Source organism: Triturus cristatus, chromosome 12 (genome assembly GCF_964204655.1).
Source record: "Triturus cristatus chromosome 12, aTriCri1.1, whole genome shotgun sequence".
NCBI classification, from domain to species: Eukaryota; Metazoa; Chordata; class Amphibia; order Caudata; family Salamandridae; genus Triturus; species Triturus cristatus.
Window position 1 is genome coordinate 131,709,830 of NC_140595.1, and position 17,503 is coordinate 131,727,332.

The 17,503-nt window shown below is 45.5% G+C and overlaps 1 protein-coding gene across 5 annotated transcripts in view; it reads right to left on the reverse strand.

Moving 5' to 3' along the window:
* The window catches only part of DCAF8 (DDB1 and CUL4 associated factor 8), a 222,534-nt gene that overhangs the window by 175,878 nt on the left and 29,153 nt on the right, over positions 1-17,503 (reverse strand). For all 5 annotated transcript variants that reach the window (XM_085638707.1, XM_085638708.1, XM_085638709.1 and 2 more), the window contains 2 exons: positions 7,091-7,231; positions 657-751 (listed from right to left, as the gene is read on the reverse strand). In XM_085638707.1, the coding sequence (XP_085494833.1) occupies positions 657-751; positions 7,091-7,231 (236 nt within the window). The remainder of the gene's footprint in view (positions 1-656; positions 752-7,090; positions 7,232-17,503) is intronic.

The following is a 17,503-nucleotide window of genomic DNA, read 5'->3' on the forward strand; positions in this document are numbered from 1 at the left end:
AATAAATGCCACATTGGCCCTTGCTGATGGGCAACCTATGTCACAAATTAGTCCCTGCTCCAAACTATAGATTTCAGATAATACGAGATGTGCTGGTCACCCTGACACTGAAGGCCTCCCTTCTAGACTCCAGACTCCCGGTTGCATAGCAACCCTTCCCCACGTCTGTTACACGTCATGCTCGAGTTGAGCACAAGTAAGGCAAAGTTCCAGTAAAGTTCCAGCTGATCACGCAACCCCCTCTAGGCATCCACCCACCTATGACACTTACCTATTATCATCAAGTGGACGCCCACCTTCACGCCTACTTACACGCCCACATGCTCTTATCTCATTCTCTCTTGCTCCGCCTGAAGCGCTCTTGCTTACGTATATTATTACAAACATATATATACTGTACTCTGTGAATAAAGTTGGAGAATACCTTTTTGAGAACCCAGGTCCTGATCCCTTGTGGTGATGGAACTATTCTCCCTATAACTCGAGTTATTTGAATAAAGCCCTTTTGAACCTGATACCACGGACTCAGCCTTTTGCTTCATGTATAATTGTATTGTTATCTAGAAATTCCGAAACTCGTAATAATTTATTTACGACACATTAATTAAAATAATTTCCCTCTCCTTCGGAAAAGTTATCAGGAACAGTTAACTTACGAAGCAGGACGATCTTGTCGAAGGTCAATAGAGAAAACAACAGAGTCTTCACCAGCAGACAGAAAAGTGCATGGGGAATCAGGTTCTAGTGCAAGCTGCCAGGGAACAAAGAAAACTTGGTAATTGGCAAGTCAGAAGCCAGAAATTAAGTACTAATTCTATGTCAGGACCGTAGGAGAGTATTGGGCATTTCTTTCTTCGTTTATTTCAGCCACCAGCAATTAATAGCAAATAAGAAAAAACTACATCTCCCATGATGCTCTAGGAGATAAACTACAGTCCAACAGCCAATCTGTGCAAGATAGCCTCTGTTCCTTCCCCAGAGGACAGTATCTTCCTCTTTCTTCGCTGCTCCAGAAGCAACAAGATAAGTGGTTACAGCTCTTCAATTATTGATGTATTGTGCCTCTTATTCAACCGCGTTATTTTGACATTCTTGTTACTGCTGGTTTATTGTGCTCATGTATGCGCGTTAATTAACTTTTTTGTTTGCAGTGCGGCCGCAGGAACGCCCGTCATCCCTTCGTGACCGCTGATCCCTTCACTGGCTCTGAGGCGTGGTGCTGTCTTCTGACCGCAAGGGGAGCCGCAACCTAGTTCTGACAAGCATTACGCGTCTTGACCCACCCCGCCTCCCCCAGTGCGCCACGGTTGCCCCATTTCACCATGATCCAAAGCTTGGTGAAGGTGCGTACGGGCGGTCATGCTTGCGGGGGGAAGATCGGCTTAATTGCCTAATTTTACCGCATTCTGGGAAATCCCCGTGGTGCACAGAGCCCCTGCCTGGAGCGAGACACCCGTTTTTACCGGTAGAACGCTTATTGGGTGATCAATTCAGGGGCCGGCCTAGGCAGTTTTTACTTTACCCCAAAAAATACAAGGTGAGGTGGTCCCAGGCCTTGTGCCTTCTATTATCCTTGGTGGCTTGAATATTGTTACACAGGGAAGCCCTGTTACTAATTTCCCCATGTCCTTTTCAGGAGATTTCTTAGACTCTAATATGGAGGAGTACAAAGACTATTATGAGGAGGAGAAGGTAACTTACCTCCCCATACATGATCATTGTTGCCACGTGATGGACACATCAAGCTTTAAAGCAGTGTCTTACTTAGTAGCGCCGCAGGAGAGGAAGATTGAGAAGCTGCAGGCCCAGTGCCAGCGACTCCTCAAGCAGAGGGAAGACCTGTCAGGCCCTCTGGCCCAGTTTCCTCTGGGGCAGCTGGCTACTCCCGCCTCAGACAAACGCAAGAGGGATGTCCCGTCCGTGGTGGACATGGATGCCTTTGTACGCATCAAGAAGGTATTTATGGACTCCCAGCCCGCGCTTACCCCTAATGGCCTTCTTGATTCTCCAGGGGCACCAAATGTGGTGCAGTCCCCCCAGACATCAGATGGGGACACAGAACCTAGCAAGCCCTGGAGACAAACTGGATCCACTTCGATGGCACCGGGGTAGGCGCCAAAGGACATCCAGGATCAGGCGTCTGACATGCTGGATCCGGACAACCTTCTGCACCCTAGACCAGCCGAATGGACTCTAGTCACTAAGGTAGCGTCTTATATAGTGGACCAGCTGCGTAAACCCCTAGATAAGGAGGTGAGGAGCTGCCTGAAGGCGGAGTACCCCAGACCAGCCTTGGAGGGGAAGGTGGCACTTATGCCTGAAATGGATGCAGTAATGGCCACTTTTGTAGCCAAGCTTGTAAAGGACCCGAAGAAGGGCATTGGTCGCTTCTGGCGAAACTGCCAAGATAAGTTTCTAGACATCACTGATCCGTCAGCAAAAATTCATGACATGGCTGAGGACGGTAAGGCGTCGCGGAAACTAATCCCACCTGATGTTTTGTCTAACTGGGCGCAAAGGGCATTCGTTTTCCAGGGGAACGCCAATTGTGCAATATCTATGAAGGATGTAGGTCACTACTAATTAAAATTGACCCGAAGTTGGGTGACCTTTCTACTTCAGAGGCAGGACCCACGGCAGAGGGTAACCTTTTCGGGCACCCTTTTGTTAAAGAATCGGGCAAATTTGTAAACACATTAAATTCACTGGACAAGGCCCAATCTTTGATCAAAAGTATTTTTACTCCTCGTGTTTTTATCGGAGCTGGTCATGGCAGGGGGCGCTCCTTCCACCAAGTCTCCTACAGAGGTGGAGAAACCCACAGAGGTCAGTGGCAGGATCCAGCCAAGTTTGGTAATTTCTACCCAGCGAGAGCCTATCCGCGCAAGAGAGGTGGCAGAGGACGGGGTAATGGCTCCCTTATCTCTCAACAAGAAGAGTGTACAGCATCAGGACGGAGTCTCAGTAGAGGACAGACTGGCGTTGTTTCCGCAGGCATGGAAATCCTGGACGTCGGACCCTTGAGTGCTGCAGACGATCAGTGGGTTCCGTATAGAATTTTACAATTGTCCAGTTCAAACATCCCGCCCCAACCCATTACACTTTCCCGAAGATCACATGACACTGATAGACAAAGAGATAGCTAGCCTGTTAGAGAAAGGGGCCATCCTGCACTCTTCATGTCATCCCAAAGGTTTTCTCAGAAACCTATTTTTGGTGGAAAAAAGGGACGGGGATTCCGTAGGGTCATGAATCTCAGTGATTTCAACAAAAGGGTGGTATAGCGCCACTTCAAAATGGAAGGAGTTCATCTCCTCAGGGATCTTCTACTGATACAGGAGTGGATGTGGGTCTGGATCTGCGCGACGCATACCCGATCTTCCCACCACAACGCTGCTTTCTCCAATTTCGTTCTCTGGTGATAAAGATGATAGTCTATTTAGATGGCATTTTGATCATGAATCAGTGTCCTCAACGCCTAACTTCTCAGTTGTAGCTGACAGTAGATTTACTGGAATCCCTCAGGTTCTTGATCAATGGCCAAAAGTCGGTCCAAATTCCTGCTCAACAGATTCAATTCCTGGACTTTGTGGTGGACTCGGTCAGCGCCATGCTGACGCTTCCCTTGCGGAAACTTTTCCAAGATCAGGCACGAGCTCAAACGGACACTCTCCAAGTCCACCATATCCCTACGCCATCTCGCCAGGATCATAGGTCTTCTCTCTTCCTCGATCCAGGCCATCTTTCCAGGGCCTCTGCACTACCGTTCAACCTCTTAAAATTACCCACCTCTGCAAAGGCCTAACTTACTCTCAGTTTGTTCCCCTTCCGGAGGACACGAGGACGGAAATTCAATGGTGGATTGCACATATGGAGGCCTGGAACGGGCGTGTGATCTCCATGTCCCAACCAGATATTGTCATGAAGTCAGATGCCAGCGGCTCATGTTGAGGAGCTCGCTGCGGAGAATTTTCCACAGGAGGAAGATGGTGGTCCGCGGAAAGGTCCCTCCATATCAGTTGTCTGGAGCATTTAGCAGGATTATTTGCAGTGAAATGCTGGACCAGAGACAAAGCTCAATGCGGAGTCCTTCTTAAAATGGACAATGTAGCAGTGGTCCGCTATGTCAATCACCTTGGTGGAACTCGCACTCAGAATTTATCGGATCTCGCTCGGGATCTTTGGGAATACTGCCTGTCCAACCAGATTGCGTTGTCAGCAGAACACCTTCCAGGAGCGTCCAACCAGGTGGCGGATTGGCATTCTCGCCACTGGTCTGACTCAAGCCTTTGGAAGCTCCATCTGGGGATGTTTCGGAGACTCCAGACCCGTTGAGGTCCTTTCTCAATAGACCTTTTTGCCTCTCGCCTGGACACCCAGTTGGAGAGGTATTGCAGCTGGCGCCCGGATCTTGGGGCATCTGCAGTGGATGCGTTCCTTCAGGATTGGAGTACAGAACGGGGGTATGCGTTCTCTCCACTTGCCATGATCACGAGGGTCTTGACCCAGTTGCTGGGACAGAGAGGATCTGGTGGTTATTACCCCGATTTGGAGGTTGCAAGCCTGGTTTCCGGTTCTAATGGAACTTTCCTGGGATTTTCCAATCCCTCTACCCCTGTTTCGAGAGCTTCCTCAGGATCCCCAGGGAATCCCCATCGCCTTCTGTTAATGAACTCTCTCTGCCTTATGGCATGGCGGGTTACAGGCGACGTTGGGAGATGCCGGGACTTTCAGCGGAAGCTGCCGCCTTACTCACAAAGGCTTGGGCAGAGGGTACCAACAAGAGGTACCGGTCAGCCTGGTCCAGATGGTGGGAGTTGGTGCAATCAACGACAGTTGGATCCCATGGGGGCAGGGGTTGTGCCCTTATTCAATTTTGTTGGCGTCTTTGGCGTTGGATGGTTAACTTACAGGACGCATGCAAAAACAATTGATGGACAGAATGCAGAACAATGTAATACATTCACCCCAGTACAGAGATGTGGGCCTAAATCCATCGTTTTTTTTTCTCCTTATGCCATTCCAGTTTGAACCCAGCCATATGCAAATCAGTATTGACCCTGCACCCAATGGGAACAGTCCAGCCTGAACTGCCAGGCCAGGTCCTCCCTGGACTGGAAACAAGCATCCTAGGAGCGGCTTCGGGGTTTCACCCCTCATCACCCCAGGCTGATGAGGAGTGTTACCCCGAAACCGGTCCCAGGATGCGCGTTTCCAGTTCAGGGAAGATCTGGCTTGGCAGTGCAGGCTGGGCTGTTCCCAGGAGGCACAGGGTCAAGACTGATTTGCATATAGCTGGGTCTAAACTGAGGTGGCGAAGTGAGCTAAAGAATGATGATGGATTCAACCCAGATCTGTGGCTAGGGGGTGAGTGTCTGAAAAGTTTCGGCGCTCTGTCCATCATCTCCTTGTATTTGCTATCTTACAGGACGATCAATGTCTTTTGTTCGGTGATATCGGCGGGACACGTGCCGGCGGACGGTCACCCGGCAGGTGAGCACTCCCTGGTGTGCAAGTTACTCAGAGGTATTAGGCTCTCTCCTCCCCTGGAGCCTCGGTACTCCGAATTATGGGACATAAATACAGTCTTGCGTCTGTTTAATTCCTGGTCTTGCTAATAAGTATCTGTCTCTGAAGCAACTGTCGGCCAAACTGGCTACCCTGTTGTGCTTGATTTCTTGCGGGAGTGTGTCCGACATAAGAGCGCTGAGTCTGACGGGTAGAGTATTTACCCCAGAAGGGGTTACTTTTCACATTTATAGAAGGACAAAGTCTAATTCTAGGACAGTGTCTTATCCTCACTTTCCAGATATTCCAAAACTCTGTGTAGTGATACCTGTTAAAGCCTACAAAGCTATTTATCAGTTATTTATTGCCCTTACGAAACCGCATAGCTTCTCCCACTATTGCCCATTGGATCTGCTGGGCTATGCAGGAGGCAGGGATTGACGTATCCAGAATTGGGGCTCACTCAGTGCAGGGGGCCACGGCCTCTAAAGCTTTTACGCTTGGAGCCCATTTGGAGGATATCCTGAAGGCGGCAGGTTGGTCATCGGACTCCACCTTCAAGAGATTCTACTATAAGCCGGTCAGAAATCTGGATTCACTAGTGGTGGGTGAGCTTTAAACTTGTTTAATCCTCGCCTCCGGTCCTGACATAGAATTAAAAATTTCCTAGCTATCATAAAGGAAGGTTTCAATTCTATTAAGGACTCGGAGGCGAGGATAAGTTCACCCTAGTTGGGAACTACCCTCCCTATTTGGTCTTCATTGCCACTGTAGGTAACCTGTTTTCCTGTATATAATGTAATGATAAGCGGGTGTGTTCTACATAGAAATAATGAGTTCTTGTGCCTGATGAATGCATGTTTTAATATCCGACTGGTCCTTCCTGGGTTGTCTATTCTCTTCCCAGAGTCGGATTTAGGCAAGCAAGAATGAGATCGATGTTTTCCGGTTGTGTTTGCACGAAGAAAGAGGAAGATAGTGTGTCCTTGGGGGAAAGAGTAGAGGCTACCCTGCACTGACTGGCTGTTGGACTGTAGTTTATCTCCTAGAGCATCATGGGCGATCTAGTTTTTTCTGGTTTGTTATTCGTTTTTAATGACTGCTGGATGAAATAAACGAAGAAAGAAATGCCTAATCCTCACCTCCGAGTCCGTAATAAAAATAGAAACTTTCCTTTACTATAACTAGGAAGTTTTTAATTCATATAAAGAGTTATTGTCACTCATTTGTATATATGACATGGGTATTACTTTTTGCAACACCCCCTCACTAACATCACTTAATGCTTTATAGTTAAAGCAGAATAACAATTTGAAAGGCTTCCCTTCCCAAATAATGTGTTATAACCTACATGAGCAGTAGCTTGTAGTCAAGTAAGATGATCATTATAAAACAATGAAAAATGTTTACATGCACAAAGTTAGCTTTTGCGTGTTTTCCCTTGTGCTATTAAAACAAGCATTAAATCTTCAAAGTTAAAAATAAACTCTTATAAGTAAATATACTATCTTCAAGAACAAAATCTCAAAAAACAATAAAATATACTGATGACTGTAACAATAGACGCAAACATATTACTAACCTTGTGGCAGGCTCCCTTGTGCTGTGCCACTCTCTTTGTATTTTTGCAGCACTGGGTGGCAGATAGTTCGGCAATCCGTACCTGCCCATCCCGTGCACACATGGCTAGCGTGGAGTCCCCACTGTTAGGAAGGAACTTTGCCTACAAAATGAATGGAAAAAATTATTTAATCCGATTATGTAAAACCTAGAAAAATGCATAACTAGTATCCTCACAGCTCTGCACTTTATGTCCTCATCTCTAAGGTTGGAAAGGAAACCAAGCGTAAGCATTTTACTGTAGAGAGTGTTTGAACACACAATTAGTAATGATAGCAAAACTAACCCCTACAAATGAAGATGTGTTTTGGTGCAAAAGCTAGGTTTGTTTCTTTTGTTTTAACGAAATGCCAGCTACCTCTTAGAGAGATGCATCTACAACAGCATAAAAGTTCTTAATTTCTGGCTCTTCCATCACAGGTATTATCACTGCTAAAAGGTAGAGAGGGATGCTCAAAGCAGATGAAGAGGGAAATGTATCTTATGGCATGCCTCTGACTGCTCTTTTCTTGCAAATGGGAGAAGAGAGAAGTCCACAGACAAGGAATCGCTAGAGAGCAAGTTGTTCATATCTTGATGCAAAGTTAGCCACAATGGAAACAAACCAATTCATTGGTGGATTACACTGCACTGTACATAAGGGACCAATCAACCATCATTCATGAGGGCCATGGGGCCAGAGGAACTGTGCTGAAGATCAATAAATACGTTGCCCTGTGGTGTATGGAACTAACGGTCCACCTACTATATAATGGCTGTAAGGTGAGCAAAGAGAGGTTGATGGAGTTTAAAAGAACATGGTTTATCAAACTAAAAATGTAACTATTAATGAACAAGGCTCATGTCTGGCACAATGGTGTGAGCTATTTCACCTGCTTCAGGCAACTGCGTAGGAAAAACTTCTAATACCATTGGATAGTTAGTGAGCTCATACTCTTCCTTTTGCCTCCTGAATTCATAATTATGTAGCTATGCTAGAATTCGCCTAAATAGAAAGTCTTTAGAGAAGAATTTCCAAGAGTGTTAAAAGATTGGCGGGATCCAACCAGATCACCAATGTTGTGGGAGCTAATGCACCATGAAGAATAACTACTAATTTATTTTTTCATCAAAAGGTGACCCTGAACTCGTGTGAAAATAGAAATTATGTTTTCCTCAGCTTTAGAACACACACCCAAGGCAGAAGTTTATAAAAGCCACTTATAAAGTAACATTCTATAGCTTAATATGATGAAGAAAATTGCGCACTTTGATGGAACAATATCTAATTTCTGTAGCTAGAAAATCTTATCAACTCAGTGAACATCATGTAGTCATACTATGATTTAATACTTGTATCGCTGACAGAACAAGAAAACATCAGCTGCCATAGCTTTTCCCGAAAAAGCAACATTTAATAAACATAAAAGTGAACAATTGGGGCAGGCACCAGACAGGCGGAGCCATAAGCTGGTGGCACGTCCCAATTCTATCCGCCTAGATGCGCCCACATTGTGTGTGAAAGCGCTACATTTCCATACAGCCAAGTCCAGCTCTGTGATCTTCCATTCCGAAACAAGACTGAATGGTAAAGTGCCCAATGCATACCTCGTGCAGTGTTTTGAAGTGATCAACCGCTGGGCAAAATGAAAATGTAATAAGACAAAAATAACACCCAAGCGATGAAAAAACCCTTGATGAAACTTGTAATGTATTGAAGACCAATCCTTGCTGCATTCTTTCATTAAGCTACGTTAGCTGTAAAATTCCAATAAAACGTTCTATGTAAAAAAAAAAAAACACAAGCACTGGAAATGCAATAGGTCTCGCATTTGCTTAATTTAGAGCTATTGGCGTAGTAAATGGCGTTGTAAATGACAATGTCTTTTACCCCCCCCCCCCCTTGACCCCCGCAAAGCTCATCAGCATGTGCCCGTCATAAAAAGGAATCTCGAAATGTAGGATTGCTCGAAACTACAGCTCTTATGCGAAGTACATCAGCATTTGTTTTAACCCTCACTGCTGATAAAGTTTGAAAAATTCATGAAATTGTGAAGTTTCTTGAAGAATCGAACATGTGAGTTTCTGTAATTTCGCACACCCATTCACATAGCCCTGCAAAATTCCAGATTCGGGTATGGAGACGCTGCTGTCAGCCTGTACACCTACGAGGCAGGTGTGGCAGGGCATCGCCCTGGACTCAGTGCTTTGAAGGTGGGGTAGGTGAAGGTGGGGTAGGTGAAGATAAGTACAGTTAACTCCATTTCGGAACATTGCTAACACTGAGAAGCTTTCCTCCCACCCTTCGCTCTCACCTTAGAGACCCTCGTAGGCTCCTGCTCAGAATGTGAGACAAGCAGGTATTCAAGGTAATGTGGCGCTTTAGCGTGCGTACGGTTTCAGTTTATCTTCTCTGCTGTGGTAATAATTAGCTAGAAATAAAACTACGTTTATCGCACAGCTGGGGAGCTCTGTTTACAGCCTTCGATTTGCACAACACCCAGAGTCCATTCACCATTTTAAATCACCCCCAAACTAAAAGCTCTTTCTTTGCACTTTCGACCAACGACGGCCCCAGCACTCACAGCAGACAAATCACCCCGACCAGTCCTCAGCCTGGACCGGACACTATGAACTACCATCACAAGGCCTACTTCAGATGCACTGGAGAACCGGAACAGCGTTCAGGAGAGCCGAGAGCACCACAAGGGCACACAGATGGCGGACCGGTGCGTAAACACTGAAAACAACACGAGCAGGGACAGAAAGTCATTAACAGGGCAAGACGGCATGTACTGAGAGAAGCAGCAGCAGCCATTCACAGCATGCCCACGAGATACCCCAAGATAACACATCACGTCACTGGAGACCACCACAGCAACACAGAACATGCGTGTACTGCTCTCGCCCCACCACAAGGGGTGATTTACTAAAAATGAGCTTTTGAAAACATTCATTAATTGGCAGTTGTGCTATTCACAAGCACTGTGTACCAGAGGTCTTGGCATCGCCAGTTTTAAGAGTGCTCATGCTGCCTGGGAGCCGGGTTCGCCTTGCTGGATTCACACTTGTGACACACAAGGCTCCGTCCGCAATGCACAATTAACTCAGTGCGCCACCATGCAGCTCCTGAAATTTAAGATGTACGAAACTGTTTTACTCCCTTAGAAATCATGTTACTCTGACTTTTCGCCAACAAGAAAAAGCAACAAAAAAAGGGTCTAGGAGACACAACCTAACCACAGACACAATGGGTGCACACAAACTAGCAAGACGTTTGCAGGGATTATCTCCGTGCGGAGCAAGTCAAACACACAACGGACTTCAGAGTATTGAATGACTTTGCTCGGATTCAAACCAGAATACAGCAAACTGCAGAAATAGGCATGAGGGGGTATCAGAGTGCGGAGGAGACAGACGGCTGGACGGAACTGACTGAAAAAACATAGTGCCTAATGACTAATGAAGCCCACTACGTAACGCTGCAAGTGAAAGATCTAGTCCGGGTGGGCGAGGCCAAAAGTGGACAGGGCGGCAACAAGGAGGGACTAAAAAGCATCCTTTACAATAGAAAGCCAGCGTTTACCCAGAACTATGACGCAAGCCAATGGGAAGAAGGGGCGTGGCTCCAAGTCCCCTTCGGAAGGCGTATTGATGACATTAAATCCTCGCAGAGCAAGGAGCGCATGCGCGCTCCAGCGCTAGGTCTGCGAGACCTAAAAAGGGAACAAAAAATTGGTTTGGATTCATAACGAGAAGCCGATTGAGTGAGTGCTCTTCAAAGCTAAATAGAGGACAAATAATAATGGTAACAATTCATACTAAGCTCCAAATTGTACTAGATTTCAAGTTTTAAAGCAATATTTTTCAAATGGTATGTAAATGACTTTCGGTCAGCTACCATGGCGATGAGCTCCTGGATAGAGTTGGATGAGGCATTGACGTGAGAGAATCTTTGAACGCCCAGGAACTTGGATGAACAAATGTAGTTGGCAAGTAGCGAGAGGTGGTTACCAGGCTGAGGAAGAGCCTGCGAATGCCTCATGCAGACCCAAAATTGGAGGCGGAGCATATGGGCAAGTGCCCATAGAGGAGAGGAGAAGAGGTCACATCAGAAAGATTAAAGCTAATAAAAGGAGAGATGGTCCAAATTAAAGCTACGCCGGCAGCAGGTGCCAGGGCAGAGTGGAGGTGGCACCATGGGCTGCAGAGAAGAAGGGGTAGAAAAGGGAGGAGTAAACAGTAACACCCACAAAGACAAGCTGGCGAACACTGATCCTACATACTGGCCAATGCAGAAGAGTTGAGATTATTGGTTGCCCAGTGGATAGGGCAGGCTGTATTCACTGCGTGAGAGTATGCCTTGCAAGAAGTCCCTAGGATCAGTAAATAGACATTCTGAGGAAGCAGTGACTTAACGGCACAGGGTGGCTGTCGGACGCTGCCTCCACTGGTCAAGGACTCTCACATACACCCTCCTGAAAGCTGCACTCTTTCTCCCTTTCAGCTCCTGGACGCTCATGTTCGCATCGGAACACAGGACCGGCTTGAGGAGCCCTGCAGCTGGCCCTTTAACTCCAGCTCACACTCTGCAGACCCCGCCCCCTGGGGGTCAGATCTTTCGTTCCGCAAATCGGATAAAACTCAGCGGCCGGAAGAAGAGGGAAAGATCCAGAAGGAGGAACCCGAGGACGTAAAGAACGAAGGACCATCATCGCGAGGACCGAAGCAGATGTGGAGCCCTGACGAGCCCCGGTTCAAGACGCCAGGAGGCCGACGAGAGGACGCTGCGCCCTGCCACGTCCCAGAAGGGATGTGGCTCGAACAGGTTCATGCACGGCTATGGGGAATTGGGAGCGGGGCGGGAATTCAACCCCAGCCGGTCAGACCGGGAAACAAACAGAGTTTAGGCTGACTTACGGGATCTTTTGTTTGAGTCAGCGTAGTGCTCTTACTTCTTCCCTCTCCGGTGACTGTTCCCAACCCCACACGCCAAGTACTCTCGGTGCATTGATCCCTCACTCCCCTCTCCTGTCTTCACCCCAGAGAATCCCGCACTAACGATAGTGCCTGTGTTTTTGTTTCCCTTTATCCTGCCACATACTTAACCCAGCGGAGAGGACGTTGCCCAGACGGTGCTAAGGAGAAGCCGAATTATTCCCCTGAAGACACCACTGGGACACTTGCTCTTTATTTTCTTTTCTTACAGTGTGACTGACTGTTTGTAATAAAAGACATTTTTGCAGAACAATCCCTTTGTGTTCCGCGTGATCCCTGCCGCCATCTAACAGTGGCCCTGCTGTAAGTGGCAGAACCTTAAGACCAACAGTGTAGTCACCCAAAGCAGAGAATCATGTGTGCTGGGGTCAGATATGGCAAAATTACAATGGACTAGCAGTGTCTGCCCCAATGGGCCTGATCCTGTATAGATCTCATGGGATGCAGTCTGCGGAGCTGGGCACACACCCCAAGGCCCAGAAGTTGTGAAGCAGTTGTGGGGTTCAGAGAAAGCCAAAGATGCCCACATCCTCACTTGAGACTTGCAAGCTATCTTTTGAAAGTTCCAAGATGTAGGCATTAAGCTGCTTGAACAATATCCAAGATGCAACCAGGCTTCCATGGGAAGTATTGAGTTATAACGAAAGGAGGGGATGTTAGTGGAGAGTGACCAGGGGAGGAGGCCACGTGTGACCTATGTTGAGGTAACAGCGATTTTCCCAAAACCAGCAGGAAAGGGAGTACTGGTGACAGTTCAATGAAGGGCTGCAATGTGGTTCACACTCTGAGCAAACATCTATTGCAAGATACGCAAGTGGTTGTGGGGCTAAGAGGCCTGGATCTCAATATAGGGGGCGAGAGAGTTACCTAAAAAGGAAAAGGAAACAGTAGGATCTATTCAACTTCGAATGCCCTAAAGGTTGCAGCACTGCGAGAAAGGGGCAGCTAAGAATTCCTAAGACCCAACCAGCTGCACTCCTATCGAGAGGACATTCCAGACTGGCATAGGGGGCCCTCCTGGTGCAGCCTATCCTACAATAAAATAGCTGCCACGCTGTTCCTTGACATTTCACAGACATGATGCTGGATCAGGCAAAGCCATAAGAGTGACACTTCGCAATCCTATCTGCCTAAAGGCACCCACATTTTGTGCGAGACACCTAAATTTCCTTACAGTCAATCCCAGCTCCGTGAAAATCCATTTTTGTTTTTAAAAAGGCTGCATCATAAAGTGCCTAATGATTACCTGGTACAGTGTTCTGAAGCGATCAACTGCTGGGCAAAATGAAAATGTAAAAAGACTAAACAAAAGCCACGAGCTATGAAAAAAAGACAATGTTCCAGTAACCTCTGATGAAGCAGGCAAAAATACAGAAACCAGCTAGAGAATGTCAGAAAAAAACTCCAAAGAAGTTGCAGTGAGCACTCGCAAGGATGAAGCCTTGACTAGGACCTTTCTACTGGTAATCTTTAAGGACCCACAAGACAACATTGATGCAGTCTGTTTCGAACTATAGCATGAACTCAAGGACACCTTCAAATAGGTTTCCAAGTTGGGCAAGAGTGTGGGCTCATTAGAAGGAACAACTGATGATGTGTCAATCTCCCAACAATGCCTGCCTTTCATCTCTCTTGAGTTAGCTTTAGCATCAGAGATGCATGGTATTTTCCTCCTAGGTTATGCAAATGTAATAACAAGCGAGATGGCCCTCAATTCTTCTGCTGTGCTGGGAACTCAGGAATTTAACTGTACGTGTCATGTCACATTCTGAAATACAGAAAGATACCTAATCGGGTAACAATTCTCAAATCTTCTACCAGGACGAGTTTCATAAAAGTACGAACCACGCAAAGATCTCCAACTTTCATCAGCTCTAATCTAATTAACTGTGACCATCTTACGTTCCACTGTCACAGGCAGTCTAGGATTATTTGTTAATGGTACCTCCATTAAACATAGAAGACCAGAGCCACCCTTATTGACAATTGCATACATGCCCACACTGATTGAGCTACTGTGTTCATTTGACCGGATGGCCTATTCACCTGTTTGACCAGGAATGTGTTGCGTGGGCAGGGATACACACACACACTCTGCTTCAATGTATGCTTCAATAGTAACCAATAAAAGGGCAAAATATGACGGGTAGCTCAAAGGTATTGTACCATATTTGGTTTTGAGAATCTTTCAGTGTTATGGATGGGTCAGTATGGCCCAGCTACGTCGAGGATGCCTACCAGCCCACACTAGTCTAATCAATATGGTACAAATTCTTTTAAAGAGACATCTGCTCAGAAGGACTGAATACAGAAAAAACGATACAGCAGTCTCAGGAGGACAACCATATTGATGAGAGCTAATCTACAAGTCACTGACAATGGTAAGGTGATCCACTGCTCCATTAATCCTATAGCCGAGATATTACCAGGCCAGGATTAACTTTTAGGACAAACCCATTTTTTTTAATCTATGTTTATTTCAAGGTTATCTGACTCAATCCTCACACCATTGTAAGAGATATTCTGTCTCCAGTCTAACAACATTATGTTCAAAAGAAAGATTTTAGATTTAGCAGAGTTAATCTGTAGGCCAGACAAGGAATCAAATGCCTCAAATTTCTTGATATACAGAGGTGGATTATGTTCAAGGCCCCTAAGGTATACCAATATGTCATCTTTATCAAGAGAATTTATGTATTGCATGCCACCAAACCTCAAACCTATATCAGCATGACATACATGAGCAAAAGACCAGAAGTTCAAGAAAGCCGGCAAATAGTAATGGAGAAAACAGGCAGTCCTTTCTTGTGCCTCCAAAAATTTCTATGAACGGTGACTTATATCCATTTATATCAATGCTGAGCTTCTTCCTTCTTTTTCTTCCTTTCCCTTTTTCTTTCAACTTTTCTCTACCTTCATCGCATTCTTGTTGATTTTCTTTCTTTTCGCTCCTTCCTTTCTTTAGACAGGCATAGCTTTATAGACACCACAGTTACCCTTTTGTGATACGGCTACTGTGACAGTGTTGTATGTTCACTGGAGCACAACTGCGAGTACTTGAGTTGCGGTGCTTAAGTTGTGTACCCTTCCGGAATCTGACCTGATTTTGAGCAGTAGCTCAGGAAAGATTTTACTGATCAGAAGTAGCTCGCACTATTGTAAAGGTTGGAGACCCCCGGTCTAGCTAGTAGTGTCTGATCTGCACGGTCTTCCTCTCTATAATGCCTGCCATTGTGTACCAAACATTACACTTCCTGGTCAGCCTCTTCTCTAAATTCTACCAACATTTTATTTGGTTTACCAAGGATTTCCGATTTTATCTTCTAGCCTAGTGGGATATGTCCTACAACCTTCAGCAAGTCTGTCTGCTCTGCTATTCAAATTTCTCTAATATAATGTAAGCCTTAAAAGCTTCCCATATGGTGCCCAAACAAGACTATGAATTAGTATTCAACAAAAACATTCAGTTTTGACTTGTCTCACCTCCTCTCAATACTCTGTATCTATTAGCGCTTCTGATGGAAATCTACAGGTTTTACCTCTAGGTAGCTTATGGGGCAGACCGATTGTTGTCTCACTGGAGAGTGATCAGAAAGTGTGCAGTTTTGAATTTCAACTCCAGTCATTCAAGTACCTATATCTCGTTTCAATAGCCACTAATTAATTTGTGATTCCTTGTCATGCATTGAGGAGTAAAACGTGCAGCCTTTTACGTAGGTTTCTCTGCTGCCACAAGCTGTTGCATTATTTTAATGACATATGAAAGGCCACCCGGTAGTGGACAAACATTATTGGTGGACCTATCCAAAGAAGGTATAATAACTAGGTTAAAATCGCCACTCTCCAATATTGATTGTGGGCTGGTATTTTAGGCTATCTATATCTGGCATTTATGTGTTCACGGGTGTCCCCCGTAGGCCTCATAATATTAAATACCCACCTTAAGGGTAGAGCAATGTGTATATATCTGAATGATTGACCCCTGCTAACTAGTATGACTCCTCTTCTGGAGTATACAATGTGCAAGGAGGAATAGCTGTGTGTGCCCAAGCATCTAGAAACCCGACTTCTGTTGTAGGGATCAAGTGTATTTATTGCAGACTTTCAACTATTATTTGAGGTCTATTCAAGTAGGCTATTATTCTATGTGCCTTTTCTTGCATCATTCCAACGCCATAATATTCCAGGGCATAAAACCCAGGCAAAGGGTCCGATATATGTCTCACATGTGCCTCAGCTAATGGTGTTAAGTTGCATTCTGCGGTTCTCGAAAAGGTTAGATAACTGACATGACATGGTTGTGCTAGGTTTTTTCCACACCGATTCAGTCAGCTTTATTTGGCATCAGCAGAATGGAAAAATCACATTGAAAGTCCTCAACTTGATACCTTCTGTAGAATGTGCACTTGACTGGGTGGATTTAACAATTCTAGCAAGCACATTTCATGAATCTGGGCTGGGTGAGCCATTTATCCACTAGGTGATGAGGAGCTAAGAGATCCCAACTGCCAGGATAAGGGTCAGGGGCTCACTGCCCAATGAAGATCATTTCAAGCAAGGTACTAGGCAAAGATACCCGTTTCACTATGTTCTCTACCCTTTCCCTGGTGCTATTAGCACAGTAAGCATGTGGCAACAAATCCACATGGTTTTCACACTCACTATGTATGTGGATGACTTTTGATGTCAATCCTGGAGAGTTAGGTGCGTAAGCTTATGAGAGAGAAACACTCTTAACAGAGAGTAGCACACTCTAAAGTCAACAAGACAAAATTAGAAGTCTTGAATCAGACTATGGTCTTCAAAAATCGAGAGACCTGGAGCAGAACTTATAATAATTGGGATAGAGAAACAATGCGTTTGAATACTTCAGGATTTTTCTCATCTCTGATGCAGCCAATACTAAAGCCTGGAAAGACAAAAAAACAAAAGACTCTACTGCATATAATGTAAATGGACTCGCACAATTGGAAAACCTTGGATTTTCCAAGTGTGGGCCACACTGCATCCATTAAAATGACAATGCTTCCTTAAATGTTGCAATTCTGCCACTCATAAATCCATTGCTAGAGTCTACTTGACACAATGCAAGTTTGTTTGGGAAGGAAACAAGGCTAGAATCCCATTCAGACATGTCTAACTTGCTTGTGCATCCACAACTTTACAAACGGCTGCCATACTGCACACATATGGTATGTTTTAAAATAGATTTCTGCTAAGACTTACACAGAATGGTCCTTCATTGATCACAAGTGTGCACAGAGGTCTCTTTGGAAAGTTCTTTGGCTTAATAGGCAACAAAGATAATATGCAACTAGTTAAATGACTCCCCGATAAAAGTGGCATTGGAGGTCTGGGACACTCTACAATTAATACATGGATGACAACTTATACCTGT